Genomic DNA, 18609 nt, shown 5'->3' with positions numbered 1-18609 from the left:
CCAAGGTAAAAATGGGCTTAATTATTTTATAAATCACTTACACAGAAAAATATACAGGAATTCCATTTTTGTTAACCCTGTCTTCCGTACTTTTAATTTTCTTTTGGATGTGAGAAATAAATAATACCTTGCCTTCAAATTTTTTATATTTCATTTAGAACATAAAATGTAGATGACTAAAAAATTGCAAATTTTAAAAATCCCTTTGGGTTCATAACGCAAAGCTGGTTTTCTCATTACCTGTCAACTCTAGGAGTTACAGAAAAGTATCCTTTATAGTGCTAAAGACAAAATTGTAAACAGGCTTTTATGTTTGTGTGTGAGAATGAATGTGATGTAACTATTGGCTTTTATAATTATTAACGTAAGATTTTTTATCTTACTACTATTTCATTTCTTGAGTAATGAAATAGCAAGCTAGAAAATAAATTATTTTATATTTCATAGTAACTTATTATTATTCATGTTAATAAGTTAGTAATAATTTTTTTTGTTTTCAGGAGCAGTATTGTGATTGTACCACAGTATTGTCGCATTGGATTGCTTGTGGGAAGTTTATATTGTAGTTATTAGATTTTATAGACGTAGATTGAAGCAAAGCCGCAAGTTATTTAAAAGCTTCAAAATGCCTACACAGCTTGCTCATGATCCTGAAGTGCCTGAAATACGAGTCAAAACAGCTTACAATGGGTAAGTATTTTTATCTTGATAAACATAAAACATGATTTCATTTTTTTTCTGTATAGCTCTGATCATGACTGAAATGTAGACCATACCAAGGTTTACCTAATTGTAGACCACTTATTTGTATAAGTAATTTTTCTCAAAGGGACTGCCTGTGCAGCATTATCAAACTTATGGTATTCCAAAATTTGTTATTCAAATGATGAATAAAACTTTCAGTGTAATATTTTTTTAGAAATATTGCTAATAATTATTATTAAACTTACAAATTTGTATTACTTCTAAAGGTAAATATTACCCATCTGTTTGTTTATTATTTATCTTTGGTTTATCCATTTGCCTCTTAAAATATATCAGACTGCATATTAGGTGCTTCTGTTATACAATGTTGTTTTTTTGTGTATAATTGTTGATTGAGGGATGCATTTATTACTTTATAAAATCCCCAAAAACTTGACAACTATAATCATTTTATTCAGTTTATGTAAATTGATTTTTTTTAAATATGATATAAGTTATCAAGTATTACATGTTGGGTTTATTTAGCTGTTGTTTCATGCTACTACTGAAATGGCAGTATATAAATGTGTTCGTAGATGATAGTTATTCTTTAATTCAATATTAACTTAAGGAATGCAGATTACTAATTTTTTCTTATTAATATTAATATTTTTCTTATTATTATTAATAATAATGAAATAAATTAATTAATGTTGGCTTCTTGAGCTTGAATTGTTAAGATCAAGTTATTTCTGTAGCTTGTATGGTACCTTGATGTGTATTTTCATATACACTGCATACTCATGAAAAAGTCTAATGAAATAAATAAATAATATAACTTATTTTTCTCATAGACTACTTTCAAAATTTTGCTGGTTCTGGTGGACCCCCTACAGCTACATTTCTACCATGTTTCCAGTCGACAGAAAATGTGAAGATTAGATCTAACTATGAAAATTTGCAGTACGGCTGAGTTCCACGAACTAACAGCTTCCGAAAAAAAATTGAGAATTGATTGGTTAATTTTTGATTGACTGTGCTGTGAGTGGATGTCAAAAAAGTAAAGTTGGCCAATCAAAAAAAATGCTTCCATCCAACTTTACATTTTTGACATCTACTCACAGCACAGAAAGCAATCAATTCTCACTTATTTTATTTAGAAAACTTCCCATTCAGAGTGGTAAAAAGCAAAAGAAAAATAGTATATTTTTTTGTGTTGCATTTATTCAAATATGTAATCATTACACTATTAATTATTATTGTTATCATATTGCAATGTAATATAATAAAATTGTCATAATATAATTAAAATTAAACATTAATAACGTAATGTAACTTTTACAATGACAATCACAAAATAGTTACAATTTTAATGGGAGGGATGTACTTGATGGATTGACAGCAAATTATCAATATTTGGCTTCAGTTTTGTTAGGAATAAGCGCAAATCTCCCCGTTCTGTGATATTGAATCTGCTCCTTTTTTTTTTATAAAAGGTTTGTAACGACACTAAAACTTTTTTTGACAAGATATGACGAAGGAAACGCTATCAAAAGCTTTCTCGCAATTCCCCACAGTTCTTTCTGGTATTTCTGCCTGAAGCCGAAATGTTTGATACCCTCTTTTAAATTTCACCTTCAGCTCCTCATTAATGCTAAACTCGAGTAGCTCCTCTTGTAATATCACATTCTCCACTTCCGTTTCATCAAATGGATTTATGATCCATGGTGGTATTTCCATCGTCAGAATATCTTCAAATCTGATTTTGAAGTCATCATGTAGGGCAATTAAATGTTGAACGTATGTCTGAATATCCTCATCAAGGCATTCTACCTGTGACAAGTTTGAAAACTGGGAAAATACACGCCGACTAATATTTTGCTTCATAAATTTCAATTTTCCAAGAAAAGCTGAAATTACACCTTTTGTTTTTATTAAATTGAGACTGTCCCCTTGTAATTGTTAGTTAATGTCATTAAATTTTTTGAACAAATCTGTCAAATACGCGAGGTCAGCTTTCAAAGTGACAAGGTTTTCTTTTAAATCTGAATCTTTACCTTCCAGAAACTCTAAAACTGATTCAAAAAGTGAGTAAAATCTTATTAAACATGCACCTTTCAACAACCAGCGTACTTCAGTATTTAAGAGCAATCGTTGGAAGTCTTCATAATTTTCATCGCACAATTGGGCAAATAAACGCGTATTCAATGCATTGCTTCTTATCTTGTTAACAGCATTAATTACTAGTTGAAGCGATTGGTTCAATCTTATCACTCAGATTTTTCGCTACTAGGTGTTGTCGTTGGATGACACAGTGAACTGCAGTTACCTCTGGTATAATTCTAAGATGGCTTATAAACCCACGATATCTTCCGACCATGGCAGGAGCTCCATCTGTTGCCACTGAAATGACGTTTGTGAATGGAATTAATTTTTCATTAAAAAAAATCACTCAGGACATTAAATATTGATTCACCTTTAGTGTCAGTCTCCAAAGTTTTCGCGAATAGTAGCTCTTCATGAATTTCTTCGTCCATAACAAATCGAACATATGCCAATAATAATGCTTCATTATCAGGTAAAGTTGACTCGTCCAGTTGAATAGAAAAATGAGTTGTTTGCAGATAATTACACAAGAAACTTTCAATATCAGAGCTCATTTCATCAATACGTCTTTGTACAGTGTTGTTACTCAAAGGAATTCTTTTGAGTATGTGAAATGGAGATTTGTGCAGAACAGTTTTTAAAATCTCTTCGACAGCGGGTAAAATTAACTGTTCTCCAATGGTGTGCAGTTTTCCAGATTTCGCTATAAGTAATGAAATATTGTACGATGCCCGCAAGCTATCATCGTTACTTTCAGACATTGAAGCGAACATACTGTGCACGGTAGGTCTCTTTTCATATTTTTCCTTAAATGTTTGAAAATATTTCAAATCTTTACCTATTTTATCAGGATGACACCTTCTTAGATGATCTTCGAGCTTTGATGGTTTCATAGAGTCATTGCTCAAAACTTTGCTGCACAAAAGGCTTATAGGCAATCGCTTGTCTGCCTTTGATGGAAGAAATCCAAATTTTAAATAATCAACACTGTACAGTTGACATTTCTTCTTAGATTCAGCCATGTTTCGTATCAGTTACCTACCAGTAAATAAAAAAAAACCTTGTTTTAGTAATCTCAAGGCGGTCTTACTTAACAGGATATGACTATTTTAACAGAATAGGATTAATTAATTATTGCAATGAAATACCAACGGCAAACTGATTCTAATTATTAAAAGCAATAAATCGATAAGATCCATAATAAAGTTTTATAAAAATGGCTGAACCGATTTTAATGTGATATAAAACATTTTTTCATTAATTATATTTTGATATATTTCTGTAAATTCTATAGAAAATACTTTTAAATAACCAATATTTTGATATCACAACTCTGCAATTTTAATCATTTATTTATTACTATTATGCACGTTACGAGTATGTAAAGACAGGTACAATTTATGAAAATATATGTGTTACAGAATAAGGGTTACAACTGGGAAATGGTATGTTCAGGATCAGTTTTTAAGTTGATTCCAATAGGTATTTTATATATCTGAAAAAAATTTAGACCAAAAATTAATAAATCCTTAAACGGAGATAGTAAATAGTGCGGTCACATTACAATATTGTGATGTCGTGTAGGTAGCGTAGCCCACGCGGCTTTGAGCGCGCCGCGTGCAACGTTTCAATATTGTGATTTGACCACTTTTTACTGATTTTTTAAATTAATTTTTGGTCTAATTTTTTTTCAGATATATAAAACAAACTATTAGAATCGACTTAAAAACTGATCCTGAACATAACATTTCCCAGTTGTAACCCTTATTCTGTAACACGTTGTATAAATATATATAATTATTAGTGAACCCCACCACACAGTCTGGTAAAAAAAATATTACTAATAAAGTAGGGACAAAAAGTTCAACCTTTCTGTTCTTTTAGGGAAGTCTCTAATAATGGCTCTGTTCAGTATTTCATTTTTAATACGTACCTACTACACGCAAACATTACAAATGTACTTATTACAACATAAATATATCTTTATCGCAGGTGGGTTGGAAGAGATTTCTTTTAGGAATAAGCCGCCTCCCCTTTTGTACCTACATATTTTTTGTAATTTTTGCATTTTTTGTTTGCTGACGTGTACAATAAATTGTCAAATAAAAAATAAACAATAAATAAAATAAAAGTAAGTATAACAAAAAAGCAGGTAAGTACTTACTACTTTTTCTGACATTGGCAAACGCTAACATCTATTCACTTTACTTTTCTTTTTGAAATTCCGGAAACAAATGAGTAATGTTTATCCTTGGCAATCGTATTTATATTAGTGAAGAATCAAACAAGTTCATGCAAGATTGCTAGCACACACACCACAAGTCTTATTTCGTCCCTTTGCACGTCTGAATAAGCATTGTGGATGGCGGCAGTGCGCTTTGCAAGTCTCGACACGTTCGTTGTACTGAATATGGAATATACAAGTTTTTACAAGTACCAGTCGCTGAGCTTCTCAAAACATTATCTGCCTAGATTGATACGCAAAGTCAAGCCAACATTTTAGTTATTCACTATTGAAACCAGATGAATTTTCGTGGACCCCGCTTACGAATTGTGAACCCCCATTTTTTTGTCACGCCAACGTAGACCCCGTCGAGTCTCCCGTGGACCTCTGGGGGGGGTCCACCTGGACCACTTTGGGAATCAATGATATAGATGAACATTTCCTTTGATGCAAAATGTTTATTGAAAATGGAAAATCTTGATGGGTTTTTTATCTTTTTTTGTATGGCATTCTATTACCTGAGCAAGTGAGAATTCCTATATATATATATATATATATATAGAAAAAACTTAATTCTTCTTAAAATTGTGAGTTTTAGAAGTTTGTGCAAATTAAAAACTTGCAATTAATTGATCATAATTAAATAAGAAAACTCATAATTTGGCACAATTTCAAAATTTATAACAAAAAAATTATATGGGTTGGTTTTTTTACTTTTTAGTATGTTTTTGAAATTGCTTATTTTTTTAAAAAGGTACTTTACTTATATTTTTGTTTAAAAAATATGGATAGATTGACTAAAAAAAATGCTACCTATATTAAAAAAAAAACATCTTAAAAAGACAACTATTAAGGGATTATTTTTCTTTTATCTAGCATTAGGTAAACCCGTTTGGGAATGCAGGAAGATGTATTATTTTTTACATAAGTTTTCCAACCAATTTTATTGAAATTTTAATTGAAAATACTTCAAATGTGGATATCGTTTTAAAATTTCAGTATGTTATTACAAGAATAAATCAAATATAAACGGATTTTATTATTTTTTTAAATTTATTTTTTGAAAAATAAAAGGTAAATATAATTTATTTTTCTACATAGTTTCCTGCTTTAGAAATACATTTTTCCCAGTGAGAAGGAAGGTTTTTTATCATAGAATCGTAGAATGAAGCTGATTGTGTTAGGAGCCAATTGCACATGAATCCCTTCATAACCTCCTCATCTTCAGATCATTGCCTTCCTCCTCCTAAAGCTTTTTTAAGCAGCCCAAACAAATGAAAATCGCAGGGTAATAAGTCCAGGCTGTAGGGAAGTTGATCAAGTTGAGTCCAGTGCATTTTTTTCTAGTTTTGAGACCATTAAGGTTGCAGTATGGGACCTGGCGTTATTATGGAGGAAGATGGCCTCTTGAATTGGTTGGTCTCGTCTTTTACAGCGATATGCAGCCCTCACCTCATTTAACAGGTTGCACTAGTAAGAAGCATTCTCAATGAGCTCAATGCCTTGCTGGTCGAAGAAAATGGTTGAAAGATCCTTGCCACCTGACTGTCAAGTCTTTGCATTTACTGGGGCTGCCTCCCCTTTCTTCCACCATTCCATACTGGCTTGTTTCAATTGGGGAGTGTAGTAGTGGATCCAGGTTTCATCACCTTCTTTTGCAAACCTTGCTGTAAATCTCTGACAGACCTCCAAATGTCTCAACTTCTGATTTGCGGTCAAAATACAAGAAACCCATCTGGCACATACTTTACAGAACTGTAGGTCATTTGTTATGAACGTTTGACAGATCCCTTAACTTATTCCAACCTGTTCTGCAATTTCAGATACTCTCACCCATCAAACATTTCCTCGAATGTCTCAAACCGCACAAATGTTTTTGTCTGTAATGCTGGTTCGAGGACGGCGATAGTGTTTCTGATTCTCCACTTGTTCTTATCTTTCCTTGAACTCTTTATTCCAGGCAAACACACAAGTTCTTAATGATCCCTGAACTGTGTAGTCAATCTCCAGAAAATTTCTGTTGCTTGAACTCCTTCATGAGCAAGAAATTTTATAATTATGTGTTGTGCAGTAGAGGGGTGCATCTGTTGCTCTGACATTGTGAATGTTACTGATGAATTGGTTGGGAGTGTAGAATGGCTGGCTCTCCTCACTCCTAATGATCCACCCAAGCATACTAGAAATGCAGATCTACCTACCAACCATAGACGCTCAGGAACAAAAATCCTGTTTATATTTGACTGATCCTCATACAATCCACTATTAAACAATGATGTCAGAATATAAAGACCCTTAATTGAATTAATATTAGATTACTTTCTTAATAAGATGGAACAATCAAATAATAAAACTAGGTCATTATGGAATAAATTTATAAAATATCTGACATTAACATTTCAGAAGGAAGTGACTACAGTCTGTAAAAGATTTAATGTTTATGTTATAAATGTATGCCCTATTTCTCTCAGAAATTCAAGAAACTTGGTTTGTTAAGGTCAAAAGCTATTGATTTCTAAATCTACTTATTTTTATGGGACTGATAAATTAGATTGAGGCGAGAAATTTTATTAGAGCACTTTCACCCTAATCATGCGGTTAGGATGAATGGTATGTCCTGTAAAATCCTTAGAATCAGCTGTTTGATTTTATTGTCTATTTTTTCACACATAATCACTTTTTCAATAAGTGTCAATCTTTATTAATTGCTGCAAACTTATCAATGTTGTGCCTGTATGCAAAAACAAGTGTGGTAAGCTAAGTTTAGCAAATTATTGGTCAGTTGAGAATTATCTAGACCCTTTTAAAGGATTTTGTAGACATAAAAATCTAGAATTATTTTATAAATTTAATAATGGAAATCTAACCATCAAGCATAGCTTTAGAAACAGTTAACTCCAGTTTTAGCCACGTATAGCATTTATTAAAACTTAGATACTAGGAAATGTATTTTCCTTAACTTGTCTTGAATTTTTTATTCAGACTCGCTCCATAAATTCATCAGAAAAATTATCAATTCTTGGTTTGGAAACTTTCTTTTAGAATTCATAAAAATCTTATCTATCTACTTGCCCTCAAAGGATTTAGATGAAGTACATGTTCATTGAAGTTATCAGTAAATTCAAATCTGATTACAGAAGTATTTCAAGAGTTGTTCCTCAAGGTTCTGTAGTGGGGTCGTTGTTGTCTTTAATTTATTTTTAATCCACAACCTTTTAATAGTTATGTTAAGTTAGGAGGCTATGCTGATGATACTTCAAATGGGTATGGGAACAGAAATAACGAGGTCGTAAGACTTTCATTTTCTTTAACCTAGCTATTAAATTATTTGTCGTTAACACTTCATTGTCACTACTTCAGTCAAAAATCGACCTTAAATATTATAAAAACTGTAATACTGTATCATACCTTGTTTGACAATGGCACTCCCGTGATCAGTGGTTTGCTATGTCCCACCATCAAACATCCTACAATGATCTTTTAATGCATCTATTAATTAATTTTTCAAACTGCTGACTCTTTCTTTAATGAATATTTATTCATTAAAATAGTTAAGAAAGATAGGTTTTAATTCTGCTTAGAGGTTTCTGCTCCAATTATTGGAATTGTTTTGTTTTTAATCTATTTTATTTATAAACGTATGCTGAGATGTTTAGATAAAATAATTTCATAAAAAACAGTAGAAAATACATAAAGAGAATTATATTGTTATTTAAAAAAAAAAAAAAAATTAAATTACGATATAGCAAACCAATAATAAAAACACAACTGATAAAAATAATTAATCTGTTAATTTGCATGACCACAGACACTTGGATCATAATATTAGTAGTAATAATAATAAATTAATTTTTGCAAAAACAGAGTTATGTCATAAGGATAAAAAGAAAGATAAACTAAAATTACATTATATAACACAAAGTTATGATTTATACTAGAAGAAAAAAATATATGAAGAAGCAGCTGGATCCAAATTAGGATTTGTAGTTCTCAAAATATTAGGGATACTTCTTTGTTTTCCACTATAATTTATTTTCAATAACTGATTATTGTGATCACCATGTTATTGCATATCATGTTATTTCTGTGAGTTTGCAAGAAAAAAGTATTTCATATGCACTCCAATAATATTTAAAATGTTCTGTAGTAATTTTTTTTTTTCAAATATACTAATAAAGGATCTTATTTTTCTGAGAACAGAAATAATTAAATAAAGGCAATAAAATGAAGTATTATGTAAATTTCTTTATGTGCAGTAAATAAATATAAATATTTTATAATATTGTATGAATAGAAAATATTTTTCTAAACATGCAAATATTTTTTCTGATTAATATCAGAAAATTGATTTTTCTTTTTAACATAGAATACTTGAAGTATTTAAAAAATTATTTAACAGTACTCTTATTCAGAAATTAATTTAAAATAAGAAAGTATATGTATCAGAGCTGAGAAATATTGAAAAATATCACCTTATAAGGAACTATTATACTAAGAGAACAAATGTTAACTTAAATCAACATTACTAATGTAAAAAAAATGGGGCTTTCAAATTTACATGAAACTTTGCTTCTAGAAGTGGGAAGCAGCAGAGAACTTTATAGATGTTGACAAGTTGCTGTGTAACAACTTAATTGGTAGATGTAACTAAGCTACTGCAGTGAACGCAGAGCCCACACTTACTGCGCTGTATATGATACAACAGTGACATTGAACATGTTAAGCTAAATCTTTTATTGATGATGTTCCTTGGTGAAATTTCTGTATATCTATCTTGATTCTCTTTGTTATAAAATGAGTTCGACTATTTATTTTCCTTGGTTGTTATACATTTATCTATCAACTACTTATTGAAAATTTCCATACCTTACATTGATTTCTATTGTGGAATAGAATTTTAGGGGGTATCCTCAAAGCCCACACAGAGTAACTTTTCATCATGCAGTAAAGTGCTTGGAATTATTCTCTACGTGAAATATCAAATTATGTATGATATGATTTCTGCATATGTAATCTAGGTGAAAACATTTGACAAGCCTGTCTACCATATACAAGACTGGCTGTAGATGACAGTTGTAAGTTAATATTGTGTGTAAAATTGTATAACATTTATTATTAATCTTGTAAGTTATTGTTAAGAAACTAAAAAAGAGCCTTAATATTTTTTATTCAATGCCATTTTTAATAAATAAATTAGAGAAATGTTTAGAGGATATTTAAAAACTGTTGTGAAAGATAAAGATTTAACATTATTTCTACTCTTTATAGTTATATAAGATATTTTTGTTATACAATATATTAATAGTTTGTGAAGTGATCTGTTGGCTCTCTCCATACCATTGGAATTGCAAATGGCATGTAACAAGATCCATTCAGTTTACCAGTCAACACTGTTAAAACGAAAAAATAGCAAATACAAGGAGCCTATGTTTCTCCTGATCAGATAATGATCAGGGTATCGCCTAATTTCTCTGCAAAATGTAGATATGCGTATGACTCTATCTGTGGTGTTACTTTTCTTTTCTAAGACTTAAATTTTACCTGCTACAGTAATAGGGAAATGATTGGATGATTGATGTAATTTTAGGGCTTTGTTATAATCTGATAGCTAAGTAGTGTAAAAAATTACACTTTATTAACACTCATTACTGTAACTGTAACACAAATTCTTCCTTTACAGAAAAAAATATTTAATTTACTTATCTACAACTCCATTACTAGTCTATAGAAGTATAAGAATAAACAATATTTTATGACTCATAATGATGAAATGTTTTCATTTGAAAGGAAAGAAAATAAGTAATAAATCATACATTCTTGTTCTTTTTAATAAGTGTGTAAGTTGCAGTATAACTTGTATCTAACCTAAATAGTGCCATTTGACATATATTTGTTTGCAATAAATAAGCAAGACGTACAGTAATATTATTTAAATTCGCCAAATTCTAACCATATGGAGTTTAAGTATAATACTTGCTAAAAAAAAAAGGACGGTTATAAAAAAAGCTATGCTGATAGAGAAATTCTATCATGTAAAGAATCAACACTGAAAAATACATAAAATTTGGCAAAAAACAGCTTTTAACAAAATTCTTGGTTGATAAGTATTATTAATAATGTTTTCCTTAAATTTGTTTGGATCATTACAATGACACTATTCCCAGATTTTCTTATTTCTGCATTAATTTTCATATTATTGTGCAAACATTTTTTATTTTCTCATTTTTTTAAAAATTGTTTAAAGCTGGTAGCAGTAGGATAATGGTGAGAAATGTGATTTTTAGCTGCACATTTAATTGAATTACTTTTTCTTCTAATAAAAATATGCTGTGTTAGCATATAATTTAGTATTCTCTTCTCTTGTGCAGCTATTATAACATTTATTAGAACTATGATATGTGTGATTATTTAAAAATTCTTAGAAACTAAGCTGTTCTTAATGTTTATATTTTTGATAACCACTGCATCCAAGTCTTTAGCGTTATTTTAAATTTGCCCTTAAGTCACTTCAAAAGTATTTTTTAGAATTAAATCTCAACTAATTCAAAATAAGAACTGTAATGTCATTGTTCTCTTCCCATTTTTCTTCTTTTATTTTTTTTAGTACATAGTACTAACAATGTCTTGTAATTGACATCTATTTACGCCCAGTATAAAATTAATAAAGTGTTGAAAAAATGAATTGGAATGGATACTATAAAGCCTACCAATCACAATATGACGATGGTGCAGACATCCTTGACAAACTTTACTCCTTTACGTCCATGATATCAGAGAATGCTAACTGATATATCCCTCAAACATCAGGTAATTCTAAACGTCCTTCCGTTCCATGGTGGAATGATGATTGCAAAAACGTTATTAGGAATCGACGACAGGCATTACGCAAATTTAATCGTAGGCCTACGGCTTAATATGTAAACTACAGGGATACAGTGGTATGTCGTCGAGTATTCTTGTACACTAAGAGGAAGTCATGGACAAAATATGTGAACACTATCTTACTCAGTACTCCCACCCACATCTGCTGTATGGAAAAAGACCGTGCAATTTTCGGATCACCAAAACAATCTATTCTTGGTCTTATTGATGAAGGAGATCTCCTTTCATTATTTTCGGCTGTGGCAAACAAATACTTAACAAAATCTTTCCACTTGGTGTCTATCACTTCATCATATAATAACGATTTTCATAGGTACATGACACAAATGATCGATAAACATTGGTAATTCAGTTGGTGAATTAACGCCCCATTCGTATTTAAGGAATTGTTACATGCACTTAAAAACTCACGTGATACTTCCCCTGCACCGGACAACATTCGCCTTGGTATGCTTTCACATCGTCCTAATTCGGCACTACAACATCTATTGAACATTACAATGGTTTATTCTCCGAACAAGTCTTTCCACCTGGCGGTCAGAAGCCTTTATTATACCAGTACTTAAACCTGGTAAAGATAAAACCTGCTCCTCAAACTACTGCCCTATCTCTTTAACAAGTGTTTTGTGCAAAGTAATCATGGTAAACCGCAGGCTTACATGGTACTTGGAGAGACATGGCCTTCTATCTCCAGAACAGTGTGGTTTCCGACGGATGATCTTCCAACAGCCATACAAAACGCTTTCCTACACCGCCAGCACCTCATAGCTATCTTCTTTGATATAAAAAAGGCGTATAATACGGTCTGGTGATGTGGTATTCTTAACACCCTCAAAGAATGGGGAATCAAAGGCAATGTGCTTGCTTTTATCCGGGGTTTCTTAAATCACCAAATTTTTCGTGTTCTTGTAGACGATTCTCTTTCAGGTAGTGTCATCTTGGAGAATGGAGTGTCTCAAGGTAGTGTGTTAAGTGCCACCTTATTTTCTGTAGCCATAAATAATATTACCAAGTGTGTGCAGGCTTCCTGCCTCATGTCTGTTTGTTGATGATTTTGCTATTTATATTGCGACCCGTTCAACCACCCACAGCAGAGAGACTTCTACAGAACATTATATCTCACTTTGAAGCTTGTTCCATGGTTACCGGCTTCACATTTTCATCTGAAAAAACAAAGTGTGTAGTGTTTTCTTGGCTACAAAACCCTTCTTTTCCGCAAATTTTTCTGAACGGAGAGTGTATTGCTATTTGTCCCCATGTCAAGTTTTTAGGTTTATTTTTTGATAGCTGTTTTACTTGGGTCAAACATATCAAAGAAAACAAAATGTCCCAAACTTTTAGATATGATGCGAGTCCTTAGTAACATGAATTGGGGAGCTGATCGTTCATGTCTGATATGTTCTTATTATTCCTTTGTTCGTTCCAGTTTATATGGTTGTGTTGCCTACTCTTCAGCTCATCATACTGTGCTTAAAATGCTGGATGCTTTCCTTCGGCTTGCCACAAGTGCATTTAGATCAAGCCCTCTTGCAAGCTTACTTGTAGACTGTGTTGAGCCATCACTTTGGGATACACATGACCAACTTTTAGCATCTTATTTTGATCATCTCAAAGGACAGCCAAATCACCTGGCTTTTGACTTTGTCTTTAGAAATCCTAATTTAGGAAGGTATGATGACCACCCACGTCGTACTGCATTTGTACGACAGGTGCATTTAGATCAAGCCCTCTTGCTAGCTTACTTGTAGACTGTGGTGAGCCATCACTTTGGGATAGACATGACCAACTTTTAGCATCTTATTTTGATCATCTCTAAGGACAGCCAAATCACCCGGCTTTTGACTTGGTCTTTAGAAATCCTTATTTAGGAAGGTATGATGACCACCCACGTCGTACTGCATTTGTAGGTGTCCGTATCCAACATCTACTGCAGCATATAAATGTTGACACACCTTCATTCTTTCCAACGTATCTGTGCTCATATCATCTGTGGGGAATAAACCTTATAAATTTTATGGTTGAACTTACATTCAATCAACACTACCTTCTGTCTTCCAACAAATGTTTCAGTGTGTTCTCTCCAAGATGAACCCAGACGTGGTGGTATACACTGATGGATCAAAACAGAACGATACCATTGGTTGCACGTTTGTTGTCAGTGATAGAACTTATGTTTGGTCTACCTGGTTTTACGAGTGTGTTTAATGCTGAACTATACTCTATAAATAAGGCACTACATATCATTAACCCTAAGTACAGAAATATCCTTATTTTCAGTGATTTGTGTAGTGCTCTCAAGCCTTCAGAAAACTTATATTCCAAACATCCTATCTTTATCGAAATCTACAATGTAATCGTTAAATTGAATAATCACAACACAGAAGTAAGTTTCTGCTGGGTCCCTAGCCACGTAGGGATTCCAGGTAATGAATATACAGATTCCGCAACCAAAAACGCATGTAATCAACCTCCTTTCACCAATTGTGTTGCTACTTCTGACTATTAATTATATAAAGCAGTCTCTTCGAGCAAAGTGGCAAGGTGAATGGATGGCTACCATTGATAACAAACTCTGGCACATTAAAGATTCTGTGTTACCATGGGACTCCTCATGCAGAAAAACTCTTTGCGAGGAAGTGGTCCTCTGTCGATTACAATTAGGACATACGAGAGTCGCACACAAGTACCTGATGTTAGCACGACACTCACCCCTATGCGCACAATGCAATTGCCACATGACTGTGCACCACATACTTATGGATTGCTTATCTTATGCGGCATTGCATCGTAAATTTAAACTACCCAGAAATAGTTTTTAGTTTAAAAAAGTTTTAATGTTTTTTAGTTTTTAGTCTTTTTGTTATCCGAGAGTGGGCCCTTTGCACCCATCTCAGACTTTGTTAAATTCTATTTACTTTTGGTTTTATTTCAGAATTTATCTGTAATATTAGTTGTAAGTTTTATTTATCTTTTAGACTAGTTTTAGTTTCTTTATAAAAAAAAAAAGAAATTTGGGTGATAACGTGTAGGCGTTTCTCACCCTCAAAAAAAAAAAAACATTTGTATTTGAAGCTGACCATCATAAAATATTTCTCTTTATTGGGGAATGGAATATTAAAATAGGCTTTTTTCTTTTTTAAGTAGTCAACGTAAGCATAGATTAAGAAAATAACATAGTTAAGGGAAAATTTTATGAACAATTAGATAATTAATAGTGTATAAAAATTTAGCGAATAATCAATTTAATGATGATAAAATGAATATTAGAAAGTAAATTTTAAAATTTATACAGTTTGTATAATTAAAAGTTTATAGCAAAATATGTATCTGTTATATGCATGTCTGTTTTTATTTGATTATTTGTAATTTTGCAAAAAATTTCAGGTTAGATAAATAAAGCAAGATCATTCTTTTGGATGGATTGTTATTGAAAACTGCTAGAAAACATTAATATTTTTAGTTACACAATGTATGTTTTGTGTATGTATTCATTAATTTAAATTGTAATATATTATGAAACTACCAAGTTTTATATGAAAAATTTTGTTCATAAATAATTATGATTATTTTTTTCTTTTTTGAATTTTTAATCATGTTTTAATTGCATAAAAAAAAATCCTATTGCTAGGTAAAAAGGGTTAAGTTTTTGAAGCAGTTATTTGTTTTACTTATTTAAACAAATTATTATATTACTGAAAAGTAATTTCAGTATATCAAAAACAATTAAGTCATTTCTTGTTATATGATTTATCGTTTTTGAAGATTATTCTAATTGCAAAAATTAAATCAAGTTGTAATTTAGCAATTTACATCATCCATGTTTGCTAATACTTGGCAAGTAGGTGTATATCGTGGTTATAAATGAATGTAATAGATAATTAATTATATTTAATGATTAAACAAAATAAATTCTGTCTGGTTATCAGGGTTGAATATTTCTTTAATTTTTAAGAAAACTAAATTCTCTATGAAAAATAAAAATATTGTTGAATGCGATGAACTAAAATACTTATTAAATTTATGGTTCTACTGGAAAAGTAACGGTTTCAACTGTTGATTTTCCGCAGCTCTTGTGAGCATCAATACCAGGGTCTTTTGGAAATTATATTTGTTGCATGATCCTTTAGGTTGTGTGCTGCAAAGTTTCAGATGTGTGAATTTAGTTGCCGGTTTTTGGCGATAAAGTAAAGCAAAAATGTTTTGGCATTTTCTGAAATATGGATAAAATGAAGGTCAAGTTAAAAAGAGTTAATACAATCTTAAAGGATTCTTCCCCATCATTTTCAAAAGTAAGAAAGTGGGTTGTTAAATTTAAATATGGTCTTACATCCATTCAAGATGATGTGATGAACCCTCGGAACACCCAATAACCACTACAACCTATAAAATCATCACAAAAATCTCCAATACCATGTTAAATGATTACCGACTGAAGGTATACAGGTTTTCCAACATTGTAAACATATCAATAGACCTGTGTCTACTACATTTTACAAAATGTTTTGGGTATGCAAATGCTTTCTATTTAATAAGTGCTGCATTTGTTAACAGTTGACCAAAAGTGCATTCTACTGAACACTTCTCAGGAGTGTTAAATGATGACTTATTTAAACATGATTCCACTGAGTTTTTTAACTTGTATAATAGTAGATGAAACTTGTATTCCCCATTACACGCCAGAGACCAAACAATGGACAGGAGCAGGTGAAAGTGCAACAGAGAAACAAAAAACAATTTCATCTTCAGGAAAAGAAATGGCCATGGTTTTTTTGGGATTCTCATAGTGTAGTGCTCATAGACTACCTGGAAGGTAGAACTACCTCCGGTGAGTATTAAACTTTAATACTAAACCAGTTGAATGGTGAAAGTCATGGAAAATGTCCACATCTGGCCAAAAAAAAGTGCCCTTTCACCATGATAATATCTCTGTTCTCATGTCCTGACTTGTTGCTGCAAAACTCCATGACCTGTACTTCAAAGTTCTTCCAATATGCTGCTGAATTCACCAGATTTAGCCCCCAGTTATTTTCTCTTCTCAAACTTGAAGAAATTATTAGCTGGATGAAAATTTTCTTCAAATGATGAGGTCAAAACTGAGACATTCAATTATTTTGTAGAGTTGGAGAGATCACATCATACTTAACTAAAAGCATTAAAAAGTTGGAAAATCTGCCTAAATGTTTCAAATTGCAAAGTGACATGTTGAAAAAAAACTTTTGATAAATTTTATATTTTCTTCAGGCCAAGAATTTTCTGTATCATTCTCGTACAATACTCCTGCAACACGTTCTACGATATGTATTTTAAAACCTGAAAAATAATTACAGTAATCTAATTATAAAGTAGTAAAAAATAAGAATCTACAATGGGTAGCAGCTATCAGTTAAAATTAAAATATTACTCCATCAAATAGTTGTAAGCAGAAATAAAAGAAAACAGTTAAATCAAACGAACATTATTATGGAAGATCTACCATATTAATTTTGTAATTAATTAATCTACAATAGAACTAATAAAAAAATTATTTTATAGAATTCTTGTAATAATAAAGTAAAATTAATTACAGAGTTTATTAACATAAATTATTTGCATCATTTGGTCATTTAACTGGATGCTTTCATGTTAATTTTTTCATAGTAGCATAATTAGCTTCAGAACAGTGTTACTTGTTTAATTTTTAAAGGATTTTTATTGAGTTGTATTAATCAGTTCAATTGTCAGCATCATTCTAATATTCTCATCTTAGTACTAGTGTAAAATAATATAACCCACCAGGTTGGTCTAGTGATGAACTTGTCATCACAAATCAGCTGATTTCGAAGCTGAGAGTTCTAAGGTTCAAATCCTAGTAAAGGCAGTTACTTTTGTACAGATTTGAATACTAGATCGTGGATACCAGTGTTCTTTGGTGGTTGGGTTTCAATTAACCACACATCTCAGGAATGATCAACGTGAGACTGTACAAGATTACATTTCACTTACATTCACACATATAATTCTCTTTCATCCTCTGAAATAATACCTTAATGGTGATTCCAAAGGCTAAACAGAAAAAGAAAGTCTAAAATAATGAGCAAAATAGTCACATGAGTTGAAAGGATGTGTCTTTCATTACATGTGTGTAATGCACTGATAAACAACAAATGTGGGTTTTCCGACTAGCTGTTCTTATAGTTAAATAAGCTACTGTGTAATACATGAGTGTTCAACAACAATAAATTTACAATACAATTGTGCACACTTAGTATTAGCAATACTTTGTTCCCTCCATGCAAAAGGTTTGGCACTAATTCCTAACCAGTTTAAATATCTATTATCTTATTAATTTATGATATAAATGATTCCACACATGAGCTAAATGCTGAATGGTGAGGAATAATGATGTAAGTAGAAGAATTCACTCACAGTTGCTTAGAGATTTATGGTAAAGCTACCATATTAAATCTTCTAACCTGTCCACATATCTTCCTGAGTTTGTCTCTTTCTTTTTCTGTTTAGCCTCCAGAACCACCATATGAATGTAAATGAATATAATTCATTTACATTAGTCTTGTACAATCTCAGGTCGACCATTCCTGAGATGTGTAGTTAATTGAAATCCAACCACTAAAGAATACCAGTATCCACGATCTAATATTCAAACATAAAAGTAACTCCCTCTACTAGGATTTGAATCTTAGAACTCTTGACTTCGAAATCAACTGATTTGGGATGAT

The 18609-nt window shown here is 31.4% G+C and overlaps 1 protein-coding gene across 4 annotated transcripts in view; it reads left to right on the top strand.

Moving 5' to 3' along the window:
- aPKC (protein kinase C iota type) overlaps positions 1–18609 on the top strand; it is a 713443-nt gene that overhangs the window by 6122 nt on the left and 688712 nt on the right. For 3 of the 4 annotated variants that reach the window (XM_075358274.1, XM_075358255.1, XM_075358264.1), the window contains one exon: positions 501–690. In XM_075358274.1, the coding sequence (XP_075214389.1) occupies positions 626–690 (65 nt within the window). In that variant the 5' untranslated portion in view covers positions 501–625. Of the gene's footprint in view, positions 1–500; positions 691–18609 lie in introns of those variants that run through there. The other variant, XM_075358282.1, reaches the window with a different exon arrangement.

Source organism: Lycorma delicatula, chromosome 1, assembly GCF_047948215.1.
Source record: "Lycorma delicatula isolate Av1 chromosome 1, ASM4794821v1, whole genome shotgun sequence".
Lineage (NCBI taxonomy): Eukaryota > Metazoa > Arthropoda > Insecta > Hemiptera > Fulgoridae > Lycorma > Lycorma delicatula.
Note: the sequence above shows the minus strand (reverse complement) of the source record. Positions and strands in the feature narration are given on the sequence as shown.